This window comes from Dasypus novemcinctus, chromosome 22 (genome assembly GCF_030445035.2).
Source record: "Dasypus novemcinctus isolate mDasNov1 chromosome 22, mDasNov1.1.hap2, whole genome shotgun sequence".
Lineage (NCBI taxonomy): Eukaryota > Metazoa > Chordata > Mammalia > Cingulata > Dasypodidae > Dasypus > Dasypus novemcinctus.
This window is the reverse complement of record NC_080694.1, coordinates 38,070,024-38,088,244: the sequence shown is the minus strand read 5'-3', so window position 1 is coordinate 38,088,244 and position 18,221 is coordinate 38,070,024. Positions and strand designations below refer to the sequence as shown.

Genomic DNA, 18,221 nt, shown 5'->3' with positions numbered 1-18,221 from the left:
ATTCTGTGCCTTTTGTTTGTTTCTTTTTGGAGGGTTGTGGTTTTGTTTTTGTAGTTGGTATCCTGATGTTTCTGAAAGTTATTCAGGGACTTATTTTATTCTGTCCCTGTGCACACCACATTGCTCCTGCTTCCATTCTGTGGCTGCTTGTGAAAACAAGGTTTGCTCTCCTTTACAAGGCCACTGTACTCATGCTTCCAGCTCTGCCTTATGTATCATGCTGTCAAGCAATACTTCCAGGACCCATTTGGAAACAGATTGATTATTTTGAACACGAAAGGTGCATCTTGGGAAAAACAAATGAATCAAATGGAAAAATGAATTATCATCATGAAATTTACCTTCACAGCCAGAGACATGATATATTCCTGAGTCCCATAGAGGCAATCCTCTTAGAACAATACACTCTAACAGAAAGTCTGCAGTTAGGTGGAGTCAGAGCTCAGCTTAAATGTGTTTATATTTGAATGGAAAGCACCTTCTGAAGGCAAAACTTTGGAAATAGAAATATTTATTTCTTGCAAGGGTAACTTGGAATTGACAATGGATTGCCACAGACTTCTCATTCCAGAGTTTCTAAAGCCTCTGTGATGTTCTTAATGGGGCTTGGCACGTATAAAAACTCAGTTCTGTCAATTAGCATTTATTGGACACCTACTGGGTGCAAGGCATTGTAACATTCTATGGGTCTGAACAGATATATAAGGCAATTTTTTAGTTCATTTTAATAGGAGAAATAGATATTGAAGAGGATAACTGAGGAGGAAAAGTTTTGATTGGGCTTTCTGGCAGTTAATTAAGGTTTCAGGGGTCAGAAATTTTACTATTAATAAGCAGATCATAGGTTAAATGCAGTCTGTGGCCTCTTGACTTCCAGATGGCATGCCCAAGGATGAGCAAAATGAGGTGTCCTGAGCCCGAGGTGTCATTTCCGAGCACCTGTGGAACAAATGACTGACAGGTGTATCTTCTTTATTTACTGGACTCTGCTCCTCCTCAATGCTGAGTATATTCTTCAAGATTCTACCTGCCAGTAAGGTAGAGTCGAAACAGTTTTATAAGCAACACTAATCAACACTCCTGACCTTACTGCTTGCTAATTAACGACCTTCCTGGACAACATGAGAAGCTAATCACCACATAGAGCACTGCAGTTTTTAATGTGAAAATATTCTAATAGCTATCAACTGACTGAAATTAGTCACTGCGTCTTACTTATGCAGGGCTTTGCAAGCAGTAGGTTCCCAAGTCTGTGAAATGAATGGTCAAGGGTAAATTTGCCCCAAGTCTAAGTCTGCATCTGAGATGGAGGTAGGCTTCTTTTCTCCCTCCCTTCCTGCCTCCCTCCTTCTCTCTTGCTCTCTCTTTCTTTCTTTTCTTCCTATCTTGTGAATGACATTAATATGAAAAAACCATGGGTGGGGAAATAAAATCTGAAAGGAGTTGAATATTCTTATTCTCTCCTTTCTAGTTCTGGGCTGGGTAGATGAAGGTAAGTGAATCTCTTTATATTTAAGAAACGAGCAAGGGCTAACAAAGGAGCATTGTGGGGTTCAAATATAGGCACATGGTCCAAATGAATTTTGCTTTACATATAGCATTTTTGTGGCCCCCAAAATAATTTGCAAATTAAAGTAAGTATATAAGCTAAGAACATAGGTTACTTTCTGCATCACTTGGGAGGATGGAACCAATTATATATAAGTGAATGAATGTAATTGGTAATTATATTTATTTCAAGTTCAGTAGTCCAACTTCAGTCTACATGATTAAAAACAAAATGACAATCCTTTCTAGGATACTATATTTCCTTCTCTTTCTCTTGCTCAGGTTTTCTTTAACATAAAAGTGCAATTTTAGAAGACGTTAAAAGCCATCTATATCCCCCCAGGGCCCACTGGATGGAACGTGGGAGAGTGTGGGCTATGATGTGGACCATTGACTACGGGGTGCAGTGATGTTCAGAGATGTACTTACTGGGTGCAATGGATGTCTCACGATGATGGGAGAGAGTGTTGCTGTGGGGGGGGGGGCGGTGGGGTTGATTGGGACCTCATATTTTTTTAATGTAATTTTAAAAAATAAATAAATAATTTTAATTAAAAAAAAAAAAGCCATCTATAGCCAGGCATGGCCCATTTTGAGCAAACGCATGCCAGGAGTCACCTGTGTAGGGCTGCGTTTCACACACATATTTGGCCAAGGATAGCCAGTCAGGGATGTTGATGAATGGGTGTCCCAGGTATAGCCTGACTGTGGTCTCTTAAACAGTCTAACTCCTGAGGGTTGAGAAGGGCTCGTTAGCCAAATGAAATACTATGCTGTCATAACTTCCTCCCTCACAATTCAATCATGGGACTTTCTTCCCCCTGCTGTCACTGAAATCATTACACTCAGAATTAAACATGATGTCATAGAGCTGCTGACACATCCCTTCGGTACCATTGACACGGCAGTGCTCACATTAATAATCAGTGTTTCCACACAGTGAATAGGAAAACGCCTGCCAATCTGGGTCCTTTCTCTCCCTTTGGAATTAATGTCATCACTAACTGTCCCTTGTGGGACCATGACCATGACCATTTGTTTCCATAAGCTGGTCTGGGGCCCCTGCCCAAGTACAGCAGCAGTGTGGCTCCCACTTGTCCTTCCTCGGTTGCCTGCCTCACTTTGGAAGCCTTCCCAACTCTCAAGTGCACTGTAATCCCCCAAACTCCTGTTGAGATTCTCTCTGCCAGGATTTCTTTCTCCCAGCCCAGTTATGTACCACTTTAGTCCCTACTTCTGACTCACACATCTGTTTTCACCACAGCGTATCTTCTCACCATCCTTTTGCCTCATGGCTGTGTCTTCTGATTTTCCAGCTTTACTCTTCTGTCGGCTTCCTGCGTCTTCTGCAGACCTGTTCAGCATCCTCCACGTCACTCCTTGAGGCAGCCCAGTGCAGATAAAGGAGGAGCGCCTCACAGTGCCAGAGATCCTGGTCTGAGCCCTGCCTCTACTTAGTTACAGGATGGTGTATGCATTTGATGTAGGCTCGTGGAGCCTCAGTTTCCCATCTGATAGCTGTAAGGACCAGTAGAGATAAACCTTCATTTCTGTCACTTAATTTCCATCTCTCTGTATACACACCACCTTGGCAAATTGAAACAACTTCTACAGAATTAAAATTATTGAATAATTTAGCTACGTATAATGAAATCAATAAAAGTTACAACCAACCTTTATATTTCACACACTCTCTACGATGGTAAGGACTTTAACTAGAAGGTTTAAAAGAAACTAAGTGTTGACCTAATAGCAATGCAGATATTTATTAGTTTAGCAAGGTATTTCTTTTTGGAAGGAAAAACTTGGTGATGGTATTTTCTTCCAGACCCAGGAGGAAGAAACTGGATGTCTCTGAAAAATCACCCTTTAAATAAATAAAATGTAAAATCCTGCAAGGCAGGGGTTGGCAAACTTTCACTGTCAGTATCAGATAGTAAATATTTTCAGCTTTGCAGGCCATCTGGTCTCTGTCACAACTACTCAGTTCTGCTATAGCACAACAGTATTATATGTAAATGAATGAGCATGACTGTATTCCAATAAAACTTTATTTACAAAAGCAGGTGGCAAGCCACATTGGCCCACAGGTTATAGCTCCCCCACTCCTGTTCTAAGGAATGACTACAAGAGACTCAGAAAATCAGAAATTATGATTAGATGGCAGGTTTCAGTTCTTTTATGATAATTCCACTTAGAGGAATCAGAAAACCTGGGAAACTGGGTGCATAAAACTAAAATTAATAACTGGCATTTATTGAGCTGCCTTTTGTATCATAGAGTATGAGCCACTGTTATCCCCATTTCATAGTATAAAAAGTAAGTTTAGTTCAAAGGTCACAAAGTAGGTGTTAGAGCCAAGGTTCAAACACAGTCGAATTTCTTTTTTACTTTACTCCAGTATATCTCTCAATAAAAGTAACATGGATTTTGAGCTCAAAGCCAGAAGAGAAAAAAATCACCTCTTCTTTCTTAAAGCTTTACTTTCCAGTGGCTTTTATGTTTAAAATACAAACAATAATGTCTCCTGATCCAGCCCCTACTGTGTGCCAGACATAAAGCTTTCATTATATTTTAAAATCCATTTCTTTTAATTTCAAGAACTAAATTGAAAAGAGCCAAGGAAATGGAGGCTCAGACAATTAAGCGATTGGCCCAAAATTGCACCAATTGGTCAATTTTAGAATCAGAATTTTAACATAGTTCTCACCAACTCCAAAATATTTTCTACACATATAACTGATATAAGGCTGAACAGTTAAATTCCAGGGCCTCATGCCGGACTGCCTGGGTTCAAATCCTAACACAGCTACTTACTAGTTGCATCATCCTGGACAAATTGCTTAATGCTTCTGTAAATTGGTTTCCCAATTTATAAAATTAGGAGAATGGTAATAGTTTTCCTTTCACAATTTGTTACAAGGGACAAAGGAGCAATAGGCATATAATAAATCAGTGTATGGATTCACTTTTTCCGTAAAATATAAACTCTTTGAACACAGGAGTTATTGTCCATTTTGCTCACTGCTGTATTGGTGGCATTTAGAATAATGTAATAACATTATTACATTACATTGTTATGTACAAAGCAATATTGTTGCATGACTGAAAAATGTCCAAGCAATCTAGAATCTTCAGATTAGGTTGTGACTGAATTCAAGGCTAGCACCAATAAGCACGATTTGCCTTTTTTCTTCACTTCTTTATATGACATGAATTTAAAAGATAAAATTTAACCTGAGTCTTTGAAATAATTATTTAAAATGTAATCATGGAAACCTGTGATTGTCTTATTTCTTTCAATGTCCTCAAGAAAGTGGATGCTGGTACAAAGATGAAACTGATATTGCAAGCACATAGCAGGTATAAGAGAAGTTTGCTTACACTCTCCTAATTCTTTGCTCTTCCCAAAGGTGTATGCTTATATAATTCATTTTTAAATTTCTTTCATCTTTTTATCTAGTGTGTCGTTATTGCATGAATCTTTATCTCTGAAAGATTATTTTTACTAAACTTGTATCTTTTAAAAATATTATTATGCATTCTAAATGCAGGACAGTATTTAGCAGCATCAGCCACTGGAAGCCACTGTTATAAATGAATTATGGTCTTATTTACCTGGCAAGTTTGCCTTTGGTGTCTACTTTTCAACAGTGATGAGGGGCTTCCGAGAGCAGAATGCCTCTGGGAGAAAGAGCAACCTCATCCCTGAGCCTGAGTGTGGGAAAACTGGAGGGGGACACAGGAAATAGGGAGAAAAGGTGCCTTTGGAATAAACATGCTTTTGTAGCTGGGTTTATATAGGGGTTTCTAGGAGGACGAAGTCCATGCATTTCCAAGAGCACTGCTCAGACACTTTGGCACCATGGCATAAAACCATTTTTAAGGCTTTATTGGATTTACGACAAGTAAATGCGATATTAATTCTGAGTTTTGATTAACTGAGACCCCCTAACACATAGCACAGCCCTGGGGTTCTAGTCTGGTTTTGCACTATGTAAATTTTTGTTTTCATTAGGATGAATCATCTTATAGAATTACAAAGCAGTAACTTACACTACCATCTCCTTAGATGCCCCATCTACGACAATATGCCTACCAAAGAAATCTTTTAAAGACATCAGTATTTGGAAAGGCCAAAGATGGTGTGTTTTTCTGTTTTAATGTGGAATCCTCCATATGTTTTATATAAAAGTTGAATTAGGTAAGTTTTGCCCTTCAAGTTAGTTTCTTCTGCTTACCACCAGAATAATTTGCAGACTTACTAGTTTCATCTGTATTTTTTAGTTCAAGTCAAAGTTTTGCACTTTGAAAGTTTGTTAAAAAAAAATTCGCTCCAGTTTCATATCTACACACTTGATTATCCTGTATATAGGGACATGAGGGTTAAAGAGTTAAAGAAAACGGTGAGATTCACTTTCTATACTGAAAAGATGTGGATTTTCAGGAGCCCATTGGTAAAATTCAGTTTTGAATGAGATAAAAATTTGATCCAAAACTGCAATAAAGGAGATAAGTTTTGCCTTGAGATAACTTCTATATAAAGTTTTGTGAAGCTAGAAATATGCTATATTGCCCTGATATTTACTCTTCCATTTAAATAACAGGTAAAATTAAGTATTTATTATATATCAGAAATTATGTGCCAATCCCTTAATTATTGAACATGTATTATTTCATCTATGCGATATGTGGTACTATTATCCTCGTTTACTGATGAGGAAAAAGGGAAGGAAATGGGGATTTTTAAAGGCTAAGTAACATGTCAGAGGTTGCACTGTAAGAAGTTACAAAGTCAAGGTTTTAACCCAGATAATTTCCCTCTGGTGCCTGAACTCATAAGAATTGCCTATGATAAAAAGTCTAACTGGGGTTAGCAATAAACACGTTTGGGTTGCATATGACAAGGGTTATATATGAACAGCCTACAAAAATTATCCTATTGCAGGTCATATCATAATCATAACAAATATAACAATTATATTCATAGGAAATAAAAACTCAAATTATTTCTATCTAACAAAACAATTCTAACACTGTACAAGGCAGGGTTTGGAATAATGATAACTTCACCATACCCTATAAACTCTGTTTTTGTTGTTGTACCCTTGATCAGCGTTCCCATGACTTAGTTGATTTCATTGTCTAACCAGCCACACAAAAATCTCTATACATAATGCTATTCTTGCGTGAGTGTGTATAGACACGACAAATCCAAGCATCAGAGAAGTTAAGGACGCTGACTGCATTCGAACAGCTGCTTAGTAACAGAAATGAGATTCAAACCCCCAGCTTCCGACTCCACATGCAGGGGGTCATGCCCCTTCCGCCGTGCGAGCGAGCGCCAGGGGTCGCCAAGTCTCCTCAGCGGTCCGCATGCTCTTTCTTCTCACAGGTCGCTACCCTCAGGAGAACAAGGGCACCTACATCCCCGTCCCCATCGTCTCGGAGCTACAGAGCGGAAAGTGGGGGGCCAAAGTCATCATGAGCGAGGACAGGTCGGTGCGTCTGTCCGTGCAGTCTTCGCCGGAGTGCATTGTGGGGAAATTCCGCATGTACGTCGCCGTCTGGACCCCCTACGGCATCCTGCGCACCAGCCGGAACCCGGAAACGGACACGTACATCCTCTTCAACCCTTGGTGCGAAGGTAAGGAGGCGGCGTGTGTTGGTCTCGCGAGAAAACAGCAATTCACAGGTTTCCAATCCATCCGTTTTTGGAGGAGTAACGGGATTATGCTAGAAGAGATTTCCTGATTGAAAACAAAAAGAGAAAGCTATATCCAGTCTGTCTTCAGTGTGTCTGAAGATAAAGCCTGTGTATGTGATGTTAATGCTGCTGTACGTTTATTCCAAGAATTAATCGACGATTGCCCAACGTTGCACAATTAGTTATTGCGGAGCTGTTATGTTGATAGTCGCTGTGTATATTATTGCTGTGTAAACAAAAAGGCTTTGTTAAATTTGACTTTCAAACCTGTTAGGATTCTTGACTCTGACTTTAGAAAATAGAAGAAAATCAACTGTGTCTGTGCTGGAACTGGCTTCTCTAGCTCCTTGATTCAAAACTGAAAGCTGGACTATCTAAGGGATCTCATAAATTTGTTTATATGCACATTGGGTGCAGATTTCACAAGCTGTAACTCTGTTACAAGCCATGCAACTTTCTTTTAATATAATACAACCTAATTTCTACTGCTATTTTGAGTCTTCCTGTCTGCAGTAGAAGCTTAATCTAGTCATATCCAAATAAACTCAGTCAAGTTCCGCAATTTCTCGCTCAATTCAATTTGAAAACTCCATCACATGCAGAATTTTTCCCCCATCTCCATCTCTCCCCTTTCATATCCATCCTCCCTGCTCCCGTATTTGGTATGGGGATGATTTTTAAGTGCCAGAGGTGGATACAAACGTTGTGGCAGCATTGACGGGCGAAGGCCCACTTTCGGATCCCAGGAATTAGGCAGTGAAATACGTAACAGTAACAGCTGAGGAGGGGCAGGAGACTTCCCCTGTGCATTGCTCTCTAATATCTTTCAAAATGAGTCTGTATTATTGTAGATTGTCAGAGTCGCAAGAGATCCTTGTACGCAGAAAGAAGAAGACAACAATATCTACTCATTTGTGACATATGCCTGGATGCTGCTGACCTCCTCTTTGAATGATCTGTTCCAATAGTGTTGGCAGATGGTGCCAAGCTAACTCTTTGCTCTCCACCCTCTCCCATCGTCTGTACCCAACACTGCTATCTAGGAGACAGATGTTCAGTGGTGACATGAGATGATAGTTAAGCCATGTGCAATGCAAAGTACCCTCCTGTTTGTTGGTAGTCACCTAGAAATAAGGCATTTTGCATCTGGGTTGCAAAACAGAGTTGGAAAAGACTGAAGGAGTGGTGTTGTGGAGATAAATCACCATTTTGAAATAACTGTAGATATCCCAACACTAATGAAAAGTAGACAAACCAAGTATGTGTCTGAAGATCAGAGATGAAAATTTGAGAATTATCGCACCTCGAGAGAAAATATTATATCCTCTTTCCTTCTTTATGTATATCAAGTTACACCAGCATTTAGGGTAGAGAAGGAATCAGCTAAGGAGACTGAGAAGGAGGTAGCCTGTTATAAGAAGATTTAAAAATCCAGGGGTGTGGCGATGATTTTCAGGTGATGGAAGTGGCTAGGAATACAGAGTTTGCTGCCCAGAGAGAAGTTCACAACCTTGGCTACATGATGGAAAACACTAATGCCTCAGTCTCCCCAACCAGAGATTCTGATGCAGTTGGTCTGGAGTGCAGCCTGGGCATCAGGATTTTTAGAAGAGCCCTGCAGGTCGTTCTTGAAGCCAAGGTTGAGAACCACTGCCTTAAGCCATGGGACCCAAGGAACAGGTGTCCCATTTTGCCAGGAGGAGACAGCCACCCTCTACTGGGACATCTACAGGAGAAGATGGGGCAAAGTCAGGTTTTCTAGATTCAGTGGAAGGAGGATGTGGTCGTTGCCGTAGTTGATTCTCTTTTCTTAGTGAAGTGTTGAGAACCAGGAAGGAGGAGGGACATGAAATAGCTGCCTTGGGGAATCAGACACAGGCAGGCATGTGACAGGTGCTCCCTCCCCGCTCCTCAAAACACAGAGAAAACTTCCAGGAACCCCTTAATTCCTTGGTCTGGGAAAGTCCAAAATTTCTGCCAGTTCCTTGAAGATTTTTGTCCTTATGGCCAGCTTGACTCCTAGGAATCCTATTTCCCCCAGTACCAACTCCTGGGCAGACTTAAGTGAAGTTATTTGAACCTTCTTCGATTTCTACATTGGCAGCAAAAACAGTTATACAGACAGTTGTGAATATGTAGACACTCATTGAAATTTTGAGTGGAGGGTGATAGGAAGAGAGATTTACTCAGTGGTTCTCAAACTTAACCCACCTCACAATCACCTGGGGGACTTGTTAAGGCACAGATTTCTGTGCAACACCCCCATAATGAGCAGGTCTGGAGGGGGCCTCAGAATTTGCATTTCTAACAGGTTCCCAGGGGATGCTGATGCAGAAAAAACAACCTCACTTAGAGGACAACTGATATACCTTAGAATAGCAAAATAACTTGAAATTGAAAAGTATCATTTAGTCCCCTTAAAATGTCATGACTTTTCACTAAACCTAATCCCAGAATCCCATCCTCTCTCCACCTCACTGCCTCTCCCCTCTCTCCTCTTTTACTTCCTTGTTATTCAAACTCTTCTCTCCCCTTCTCTCTTAGGAGCAGATTCTCTTTCTTCTCTCATGCTGAAGCAATTCAGCAAGCTTTTTTATTTTGTTGCTGAGCTCTAACAACCATGCTTTAGAGGGTTGCACACTTTCTGAAGACCATTCCCTCCAGAAAATCCCTCCAGCTTTAAAGATAGTACTTTTTTAACCTCCTTATGTTAAAATACACTTATATTTTGTCAGTAGATGAGGATTGTGGTTAATAATGTAAATACAGGAATGTTCTATTACAGGGTATTAAGAATGTGGTGATACATGAGAAAAATATAAGTAACGTAATTTATAGACTAGTTAACATTGTAATGTTTTTGTAGCAAAAGCAAAGAAAGTCCTGTAGAAGGTAATTTTTTACTTTTGCTAAAAGTCAAAAAATAATAATATGGGGTTTGTTTTTGTGATATGAGTATGATTAAGCATTTTTTCTCTTCACTTTTTTCATAATGAGGAGATCTTGACTGTCATTTAACTAATCTGCATTCATCTGTGTATCTTTCTGAACACTGGAGTAATAACTGAGTTAGTTGTTGAAATTAGAGGAGATAAAAGAGATGAAAATGTGTGGACAGCTTATTAGGAGTAATGCTTTAATAATTTGTTGAGCTGCCTTTTGTTATTTTAATTTTTGAATTTGAAATAAAGTCATATATATATATACATACATACATACATACATAAACACACTTAGATCCCCCAGGGAAAATGTATAAAATGTATAAAATAAGAGAACAAGATCATCTCTTAATCCCAAGTGGTCTTAAAACCACTGGGTCTTCCCAGCTGAGCATCCAAGACATAACCTGAAAAGGAGGTCTGTAGGAAAACAAAAGGCCCTCTCCTGCCCCCTGCCACATACACTTGAACCTGGCATTCACCTCTAGTTTTGTGCTTGCATAGCAAAGGACTCATAAAGATACTGTCTGGTACCTGGAAAGTAGGAAAAAAGTAAGGGTGGGACCAGTGCCCAAATGGAAAAGGTAACAGAAGAGTAAAATGGAAACAGAACCAGTCAGTTCTCACAAGTTGTCGGAAACGTGGGCTAAGAGGGACTGAAAACATTGTGCGCTTGCTGTGGAAGGGAGACCCAAGGTGGCTCAGGGATGAACATTATGCCAGCACGTACAGTATTTATTGACAAAGGAGTGTTCTGCTGTGTTCCTGGGGGTCCTTCAACCTGCTTTGCATTCATAGGCAATTTATCTTCCTTAATCACTAAATCATTAATGGGGGATCAATAGTAATACCACACTAGTGAGATGGATGTGGGCAGAATTATTGGTTAGTTTTTAAATTTAATACTGCAAATCAGGTTTTTGGACCATTCCATCATGGAGCCCATCTCCAGGGCATTGGAGACAGAACTGAATCCATGGAGGCAACAGGAGTGAGTTGACCATTTACTGTGAATTCATCTTGTTTTTCTGACCACTCAGGATCTCGGAATAATGGAGTGTATTTCATTATTTAAATTCAGAACCTTCCAGATGGGTAAATTTCTGATGCCTGTGCCTAAGACTCCGGGGATGTTTGTTTGTGGGTCATTCATTTTTAGTATCTTTTTTCTCTTGGTAAAGTGTTTTCTCTCACATTCCCCGTGACTTATTTTTCCTTACTTCATTCGATCCTGTATTCTTAGCACCTAAGACAGTACCTGCACATACCTGATGTCTAATAAATGTTTCCTGTATTGAATTAATGCCTCTAAGTAAATACTATGCAGGTTCACTGCACCCTAACAGCTATAGTGAAGTTGTAAGTGTAATCTCAGACCCCACCATCTTGAAAACAGTTGAAGACATGCATGGTGTGTGGGTAGGTGTCTGTTTGCAGAATTCTCTCTCTTGGCATCTGACACTAAATTAGCAGCTGATACTTCCACCTTTCAAAGTGATATTTGCATTTACCTTTCAACAAAGAAATCAATTGAATTGCATTTCAAGAAGTCAATACATTTCCAATATCTGTCATGCTTTTAAAAGAGTGTAAATAAATATGATCAGCTTGTTTATTGTAAAATTAATTCTTATACTATTTTATTTTCATAAATATACATGGTCCTTTAGACCCTTCAGTATAAAAAAGAGTAATTTTATTAGGATCTATATTCTCTGGGAAACAGTAACTAAAACACCCTTCTCCTGTAGACACTAGAGCCCTGACCAGAATTTATACTCTCAGGCTATAGCCATTCATCTATTCAATCCACATGTATTTATAGTATGCCTCCCACATGCCCATTATAAGACAATTACCCATGCATAGTGCAACAAGATTATTTATTCACTCACAAATATTAAGGATAAATGCTGAATTAGGCAATGGAGATTCAGATAGCAAAAAAGACAGACACAATCCTTGCCCATGTAGAGCTTCTAGCCAAGGTTTCACAAATGAGCTGTTATTGCAAAAAAAAATTACAATTGTGAAAAGTGCTAAAGGAAGTCAGGACATAACAAGAACACATAAGACAGGGGCATCCCAAGTTGAAGGGCGGGGAGAGGCAGGTCAGTGGTTTATTTTTGTCCTCTCAGTAGCCTTGGATAGGGAGTGCATAAAATAGTAAATAGTCGGTTGACTGAATTTTTATGAAGTTTAAATAAAACTCATATAAAACTGAATTTTCAAGCCTTCTGTGTAATAAAATTCAGTGTTTGAATCACGCAGAGGCTCCCTCCTCCTTTTTATACCAAATGAATGCCAGTCAGTGTTGCTTTGTTTCACTGCAGTCAGAAAGAGCCCAGAGAACACAAACATCATTTCCAGTGATGCATAAGTGGCCCCATGAGCAAGGGCCAAAGCTGTTGGTAAGATATTTTTGGAAGGAGCAAGGTTGGATGGGTCTAATCTGAAATCACATTTGCTCACCAATTCAGTGGTGTTTAATCCTTATTATCTAAAGCGTTTTAAATTCTTCAGTTATACCCAAAGCCAGATCTCCTAGGACTACATGTCTCATGAAGTCCTCTCTCCTTCCGTCTAGCATGATACGTGGCACAGAGGTGAAGCTCCATGCAGGTTCACTGAATTGTGTCAATAACCACCACTCTGAGAGTCAGGGAGAGGATTAGTCATCTCATCTTTCAGGAGAGAAAATAGGCTCCATGGTGTTGCATACATTTTTCAAAGTAATGTACAAGACTAGGAAACTCACTGGATCTAAAACTTGGGTGTCCCGACTCAGTCCCAGTAAGCTCTTAATTTGAAAACTGGGGTTATCAGCATCATGCCTTGAGCAGCAAGAGAAACAAGAATTAGATGGCCTGCCGAGGAATTTCTATGGTATTCTAATCAAGATCGCGGAGTCCTGCCATTATGATAAATAAAATAAACACAAGTAAAAACAGGTTGATATTTATTTATAAGATGAAACAAAATTTTTCTCTGCAAAACAAACGACATTAAAGCATGCCAACCAGGGCACATTCCTTCGAGGACACACACTAAGTAAAGAAGCTCTGACATTTTCTTTCTAGAATTGCTTCATGAATAATGATCTATCTTCTGAAGATACTGAAGAGCAGTAAAAAGCTCTTAACCAGCAAAACTGGCAAATTAGCACAAATCAAAATCCTAAGTTGGCATGATCTGGAATGCAATGCAACAGGTGTGTAAGGAATATAAGCCGGTCTGACTGTTAAGAACCTCTTTTCTGGGTCTCCTGGATTCATTCCATTCCAGAATGAAGAGGTTCAAAGCCAAGACCTCCAGAGCAGTTGTCTTAACACCATTTTAGGAAAGCAGGGGCTTTGAAAATTTCCAGAAAGAAAGGCACAGATCCTGGAAGTGCTATTCCTTAATAAACTCTCTTGTCTTGCAAGCCCCAAGGACAAGAAGTTACTCCTAATACACTACAGCACACACTGCCAGTGGAGCTTGCCACCCTTATGATTTACTTGGAGCTGGAAAAACATACCACATTTGTTCTGCAGATGAAGCTCCTCTCTCCAAGAGTGATTACCTTCTCCCAGCATGTCTTCCCTCTTTCTTCAGTGATGTTTCACCTTTGCTTAAAGGGGAGGCAAGTAACAGTTATTTCTAATTCCCTACTCAAAATTCCTCCCCTCATTATCAGGGTGACACACCTTGCCTTTTTGAAGGGGCCAGACCATTATTTCTTCTAAAAGATTAGAAGCAAAACCAGCCCTTGATTCATGCTGTTAGGCTCTTCACTGAGATGACTTATATGATAGAGTCCTGGCATCATAATTTTCTTTGATCCTTGAGTTCGTCTTACAAGGCTTGAAGTTTACGCCTTTGGAAGGGGACTCCCTTTAACTTTAAAATAATATGTAAATAAGCAAAGAGAATGTACCAGCCCATGCATTGATGAATAGCCCACCTTTTCCCAAAAGTGTTTTACAGGTGCTGTGATTGATAGATGCAGCATTCATTTCTACATGTTTGTTATAAATTCTTTCTCTCTCTGAGTGGGGAGGCAAGGGGTAATTTCCAAGGGTGCCTGAAGTCAGCCCCTAAGTCAGTCCTAAGATTCCTCAGTGCACAATATTCTTTTTTTCACTACCCCCATAATCCCACAAGAGGAACAGTCAAATAAATGAAATCATCTTTCTTTACTGCTTGCCTCGCACAAGTTGTTAGTCACCCTGGAAGGGTGGTTATTTACAAGGTGTCTTGAGAGCCTGTTGGGGTGGGCAAGCTGCTCCGTGGAAGTGAATGGCGATATTGTACCTTGTTCAGTAATGGCACTACATGTAATTTTTTTTTGTCTTGAATTTTATTCTGGCAGTTGTTTGCCAGAGGTCACTGAGGAAAGAAAAGTCATCAATAGTTCCATGGTGCTACCACTGCAATCTCTGAGCTATCTAGAACTAGCTTTCCTCATCAGTCTTCATGCATTTCAGAAGTATAGCCCCAAACCCCACACTCACACACAAGCACACACACACACCTAGTTTTCTCACAGTTCAAATCATTGGGTTGCTAGGACAGTGAGTTATTTGCAAGCTGGTTTTTCCTCTCAGTAGGGTCTTTCATTTGAACAAGTGGAAAATCACTTTCTCCCCTGGATCTAGGTAATCCCCACTGTTCCTCTAATACTAACTGAAAATTAAACAACAAACAAACACAACAAAAACATAAGTTTCCTGAGGCAAAAGATTACATTTTCCTAATTTTGTTAGCCTATCAAACATAGGGAGTTTCCTAAGTTTCCATGGCAATATATTTTTTCCAATTTCTTTTTTTAACTGGAAAAGTTGTAGGTTTACAGAAAAATTATGCATAAAATATAGAGTTCCCAATTATCCCCCCCAATACACACACAGATTTCTCTATTACTAACACTTTGTGTTAGAGGGATAGCGTTCTATAATTGATGAAAGAATATTATCATAATTGTATTATTGACTATAGTCCATAGTTTAAAGTTGGGTTCACTCTTTGTGTTGTACTGTCCTATAGTGTGTTTTTAAAATTTTTATTCTTGTCATATATATACAACCTAAAATTTCCCCTCTTAACCACATTCAAATATATAGTCAGTAATGTTAATTATATTCACAACGTGCTACCATCATCCCTTACCAAGAACTTTTCCATCACCCCAAAGAGAAACCTAGCTTGGGGCAACTGTATTTTAAAATGACATATCTGAATAAAAATGGGAGGAAAAAAAACATTGCTTTCCACCTTCAATCTTCTTTGAAAATCATAAATAAATTTAAAATTAAAATTGAGCCTTACTGTTAGACTTGCCTTGCCTTGCTGTGGATTCATGATTGTGCCCACCCGTTTTCAGGTAAGATTTAATTCAGCTACTGGTAGGAAAAGGGTGGCCTTTTCTTGAGCTACAGAATTCTACCCCATTTATAGTTTGATACCTAAATTTATAACTCCCTATCAATGATAACCCTACACCCAAAGGTAAATCCTTCATTTTCTTGGACTTTTCTCTTCCTCCCTAAGCTCCAGACATCCATCTCCATCCTTCATTCTTTCACTGGTCAGGTACTGATTGTCCACTTCCCAGCCACTGGGCTGGATGCTGAGGATACAGTGACCTGATCCTTTCAACTTAAGAATCACAGTCTAATTGGGAGACAGCCTAGCAGTCACTTCCTGGCTTCCCTTCTTTAGAGCAACAAAGCCTTGGGAAAGTTTCTTAACATCTCTCTGCCTCAGTTTCCTCATCTATAAAATGGTAATAGTATAATGCCTTCCTCTGAGAGATTTTATGAGCTTTAGTGAGTTGATTTTTTTATATAGCACTTAGAAAGTTCCTGGTACAAAGTAAACTCTATATAAGTGCTTGTTAAAGAAATTATTAAATATTACAATCATCTGCATACAGTGGGAAAAATGTTCCCCAGCATCTACAGGGCACTAAGGGAATAAGGTTTAATCCAGCCAGTGCTGGGAACAGTAAGGGAACATGGAGACTTAAAGAAGGAGGAAATACTGTGATTATATGATGGTATTTAATAAGAATATTGATAATGAAAGAAGAACTGAATAAATATGTGATCTTGAATAAATATGAATGCATCAAAGTTGAACTAGCTAATCTCTTAGTAAACAGCTATTTTCATATAAATGCAAAAACCTTTCTAAAAATAATTTTTTTCTGATGATAATTCTTATAGGAAACAAAAATAATAAAAGCATAAAAAGAATCCATAGTTCTAAAATCAGAGGCTCTAACCATTAACATTTGGGTATATTTTCATCCATTTAATACATTTTTAATGATTTTAATTTTTAATTGACAATTAATTGAATACATCATTCTTTTCCCATATACACACATATACACATAATATGGTTAAAAGTGAAAGTTCCCTCAGACCTGCCAATTCTTCTCTCCCCAGAGAAAACCACCTTTAGCTATGTATGTCCTTCCAGATACTTTGCTATAATTTAAAATATTAGTGTCCATATACACACCTATATGTTTGGATTTTTAACCACAAATGGGAGTGTGTTATATGCACTGATTTCTACCTAACTTTTTTGTACAATATAGCTTGGAGATCTTTCTGTACCAGTCTACATATTCTTTTTAATGGCTGCTTAGAATGATTGTATCACAATTAGTTTTTTCACTTACAGATACTTAGATTGTTTTCCATTTTGCACTGTAGCAAACCATGCTGCAATGAATGTTGAGCATTCATCTTGTACCTGTGCAAGTATTTCTGTAGACTAGACACATAGAAATAGCATCACTTGGTCAAACTGAACGTACATTTTAAATTTGCATAGATACTACCAAATGACCCTTTTACAAGTTTGCACTAGTTTATAATACTACTACATTATATGAGAGTATCCATTTATTCACAGCCACAACACTGGATGTTACCTGTTATTTTAGTATTTGCCAGCTTGGTAGACAAAATAAGTTATTTCATTGCTATTTCATGGCTGTTTAGCTTATATGTCTCTAATTATCGAGGTTGAACATCTTTTCATATATTCATTAAATGTTGTATTACTTCCAAATAATCCATATCTAGGACCTTGAAGGTGAATTAAAGAATGACAGGAGGAAATGTACATCTCTTAAATCTATCTATACATTTTGTGTATGATCTGAGGAAGAGATCTTACTGAAGAATTTTCCCACATGGATAGCCAGTTGTCAAAACATCATTTATTGATCAGACCTATCTTTACCTTTGATCTTCAATGTCATCTTTATCATATACTAAGATCCAATATGCATCTGTTCCAGCTATTTTTCTATTACTGAACCAGTACCACATGGTTTTGATTATTGCTTTGTTTCTGTTAGCTATAATCACAATAATGCTACATACGAATGAACAAAAATATCTTCGTGGCATACAACAATAAGCATTCGTTCTCATGATCACTGACTTGGCTGGGGTTTGACTGCTGAGCTATGCTTCAGACCACAGCAGCTGAAGATCCTCCACCTCCTGCTGCAGGCCTTGGGGACGCTCTTTGGACCAGAGGACTTGTTGGGGCATGTGTTTTCTCACGGTCATGGCAGAGGTTCAAGAGCACATACTCAGCTTGGCAAGCACATGTCAAGCCCCTGCATACATCACTTCTACTATCACCCCATAAGCCAAAGCAAGCTCAAAGTCAAGAGGGGCATACAATTCATCTTTAGAGAGAAGGCTTGTTAGTTTCATGGGAAACACCATAGGTCCAGGAAAGAATGAATTGGGGCCAAAAGCCCGATTCACCACAAATATTACAATATACACTTATTTCTTGTCAGGTAGGTCCCCCAATATTTCTTCTTCTTCAACATTTTATTTTTGGGCTATTTGTTTCACATTAGCTCTTATTTAAAATAAGCATGCATAGTTCCAAGTGGAAATTTACTGGGCTTGCACTGAAGTATAAAGAATAATTTGGGTAGAAGTGATATCTTTACAATGTTGAATCTTCACATCCAACTAGAGACATTTTTTTTTTCTTTTCAT

General features: G+C 38.8%; 1 protein-coding gene across 2 annotated transcripts in view; it reads left to right on the top strand.

Annotated features, from left to right (window-relative positions):
- Positions 1–18,221, top strand: part of F13A1 (coagulation factor XIII A chain) — a 167,072-nt gene that overhangs the window by 42,007 nt on the left and 106,844 nt on the right. For both annotated transcript variants that reach the window (XM_058285190.2, XM_058285191.2), the window contains exon 4: positions 6,944–7,195. In XM_058285190.2, coding sequence (XP_058141173.1) covers positions 6,944–7,195 — 252 coding nt within the window. The remainder of the gene's footprint in view (positions 1–6,943; positions 7,196–18,221) is intronic.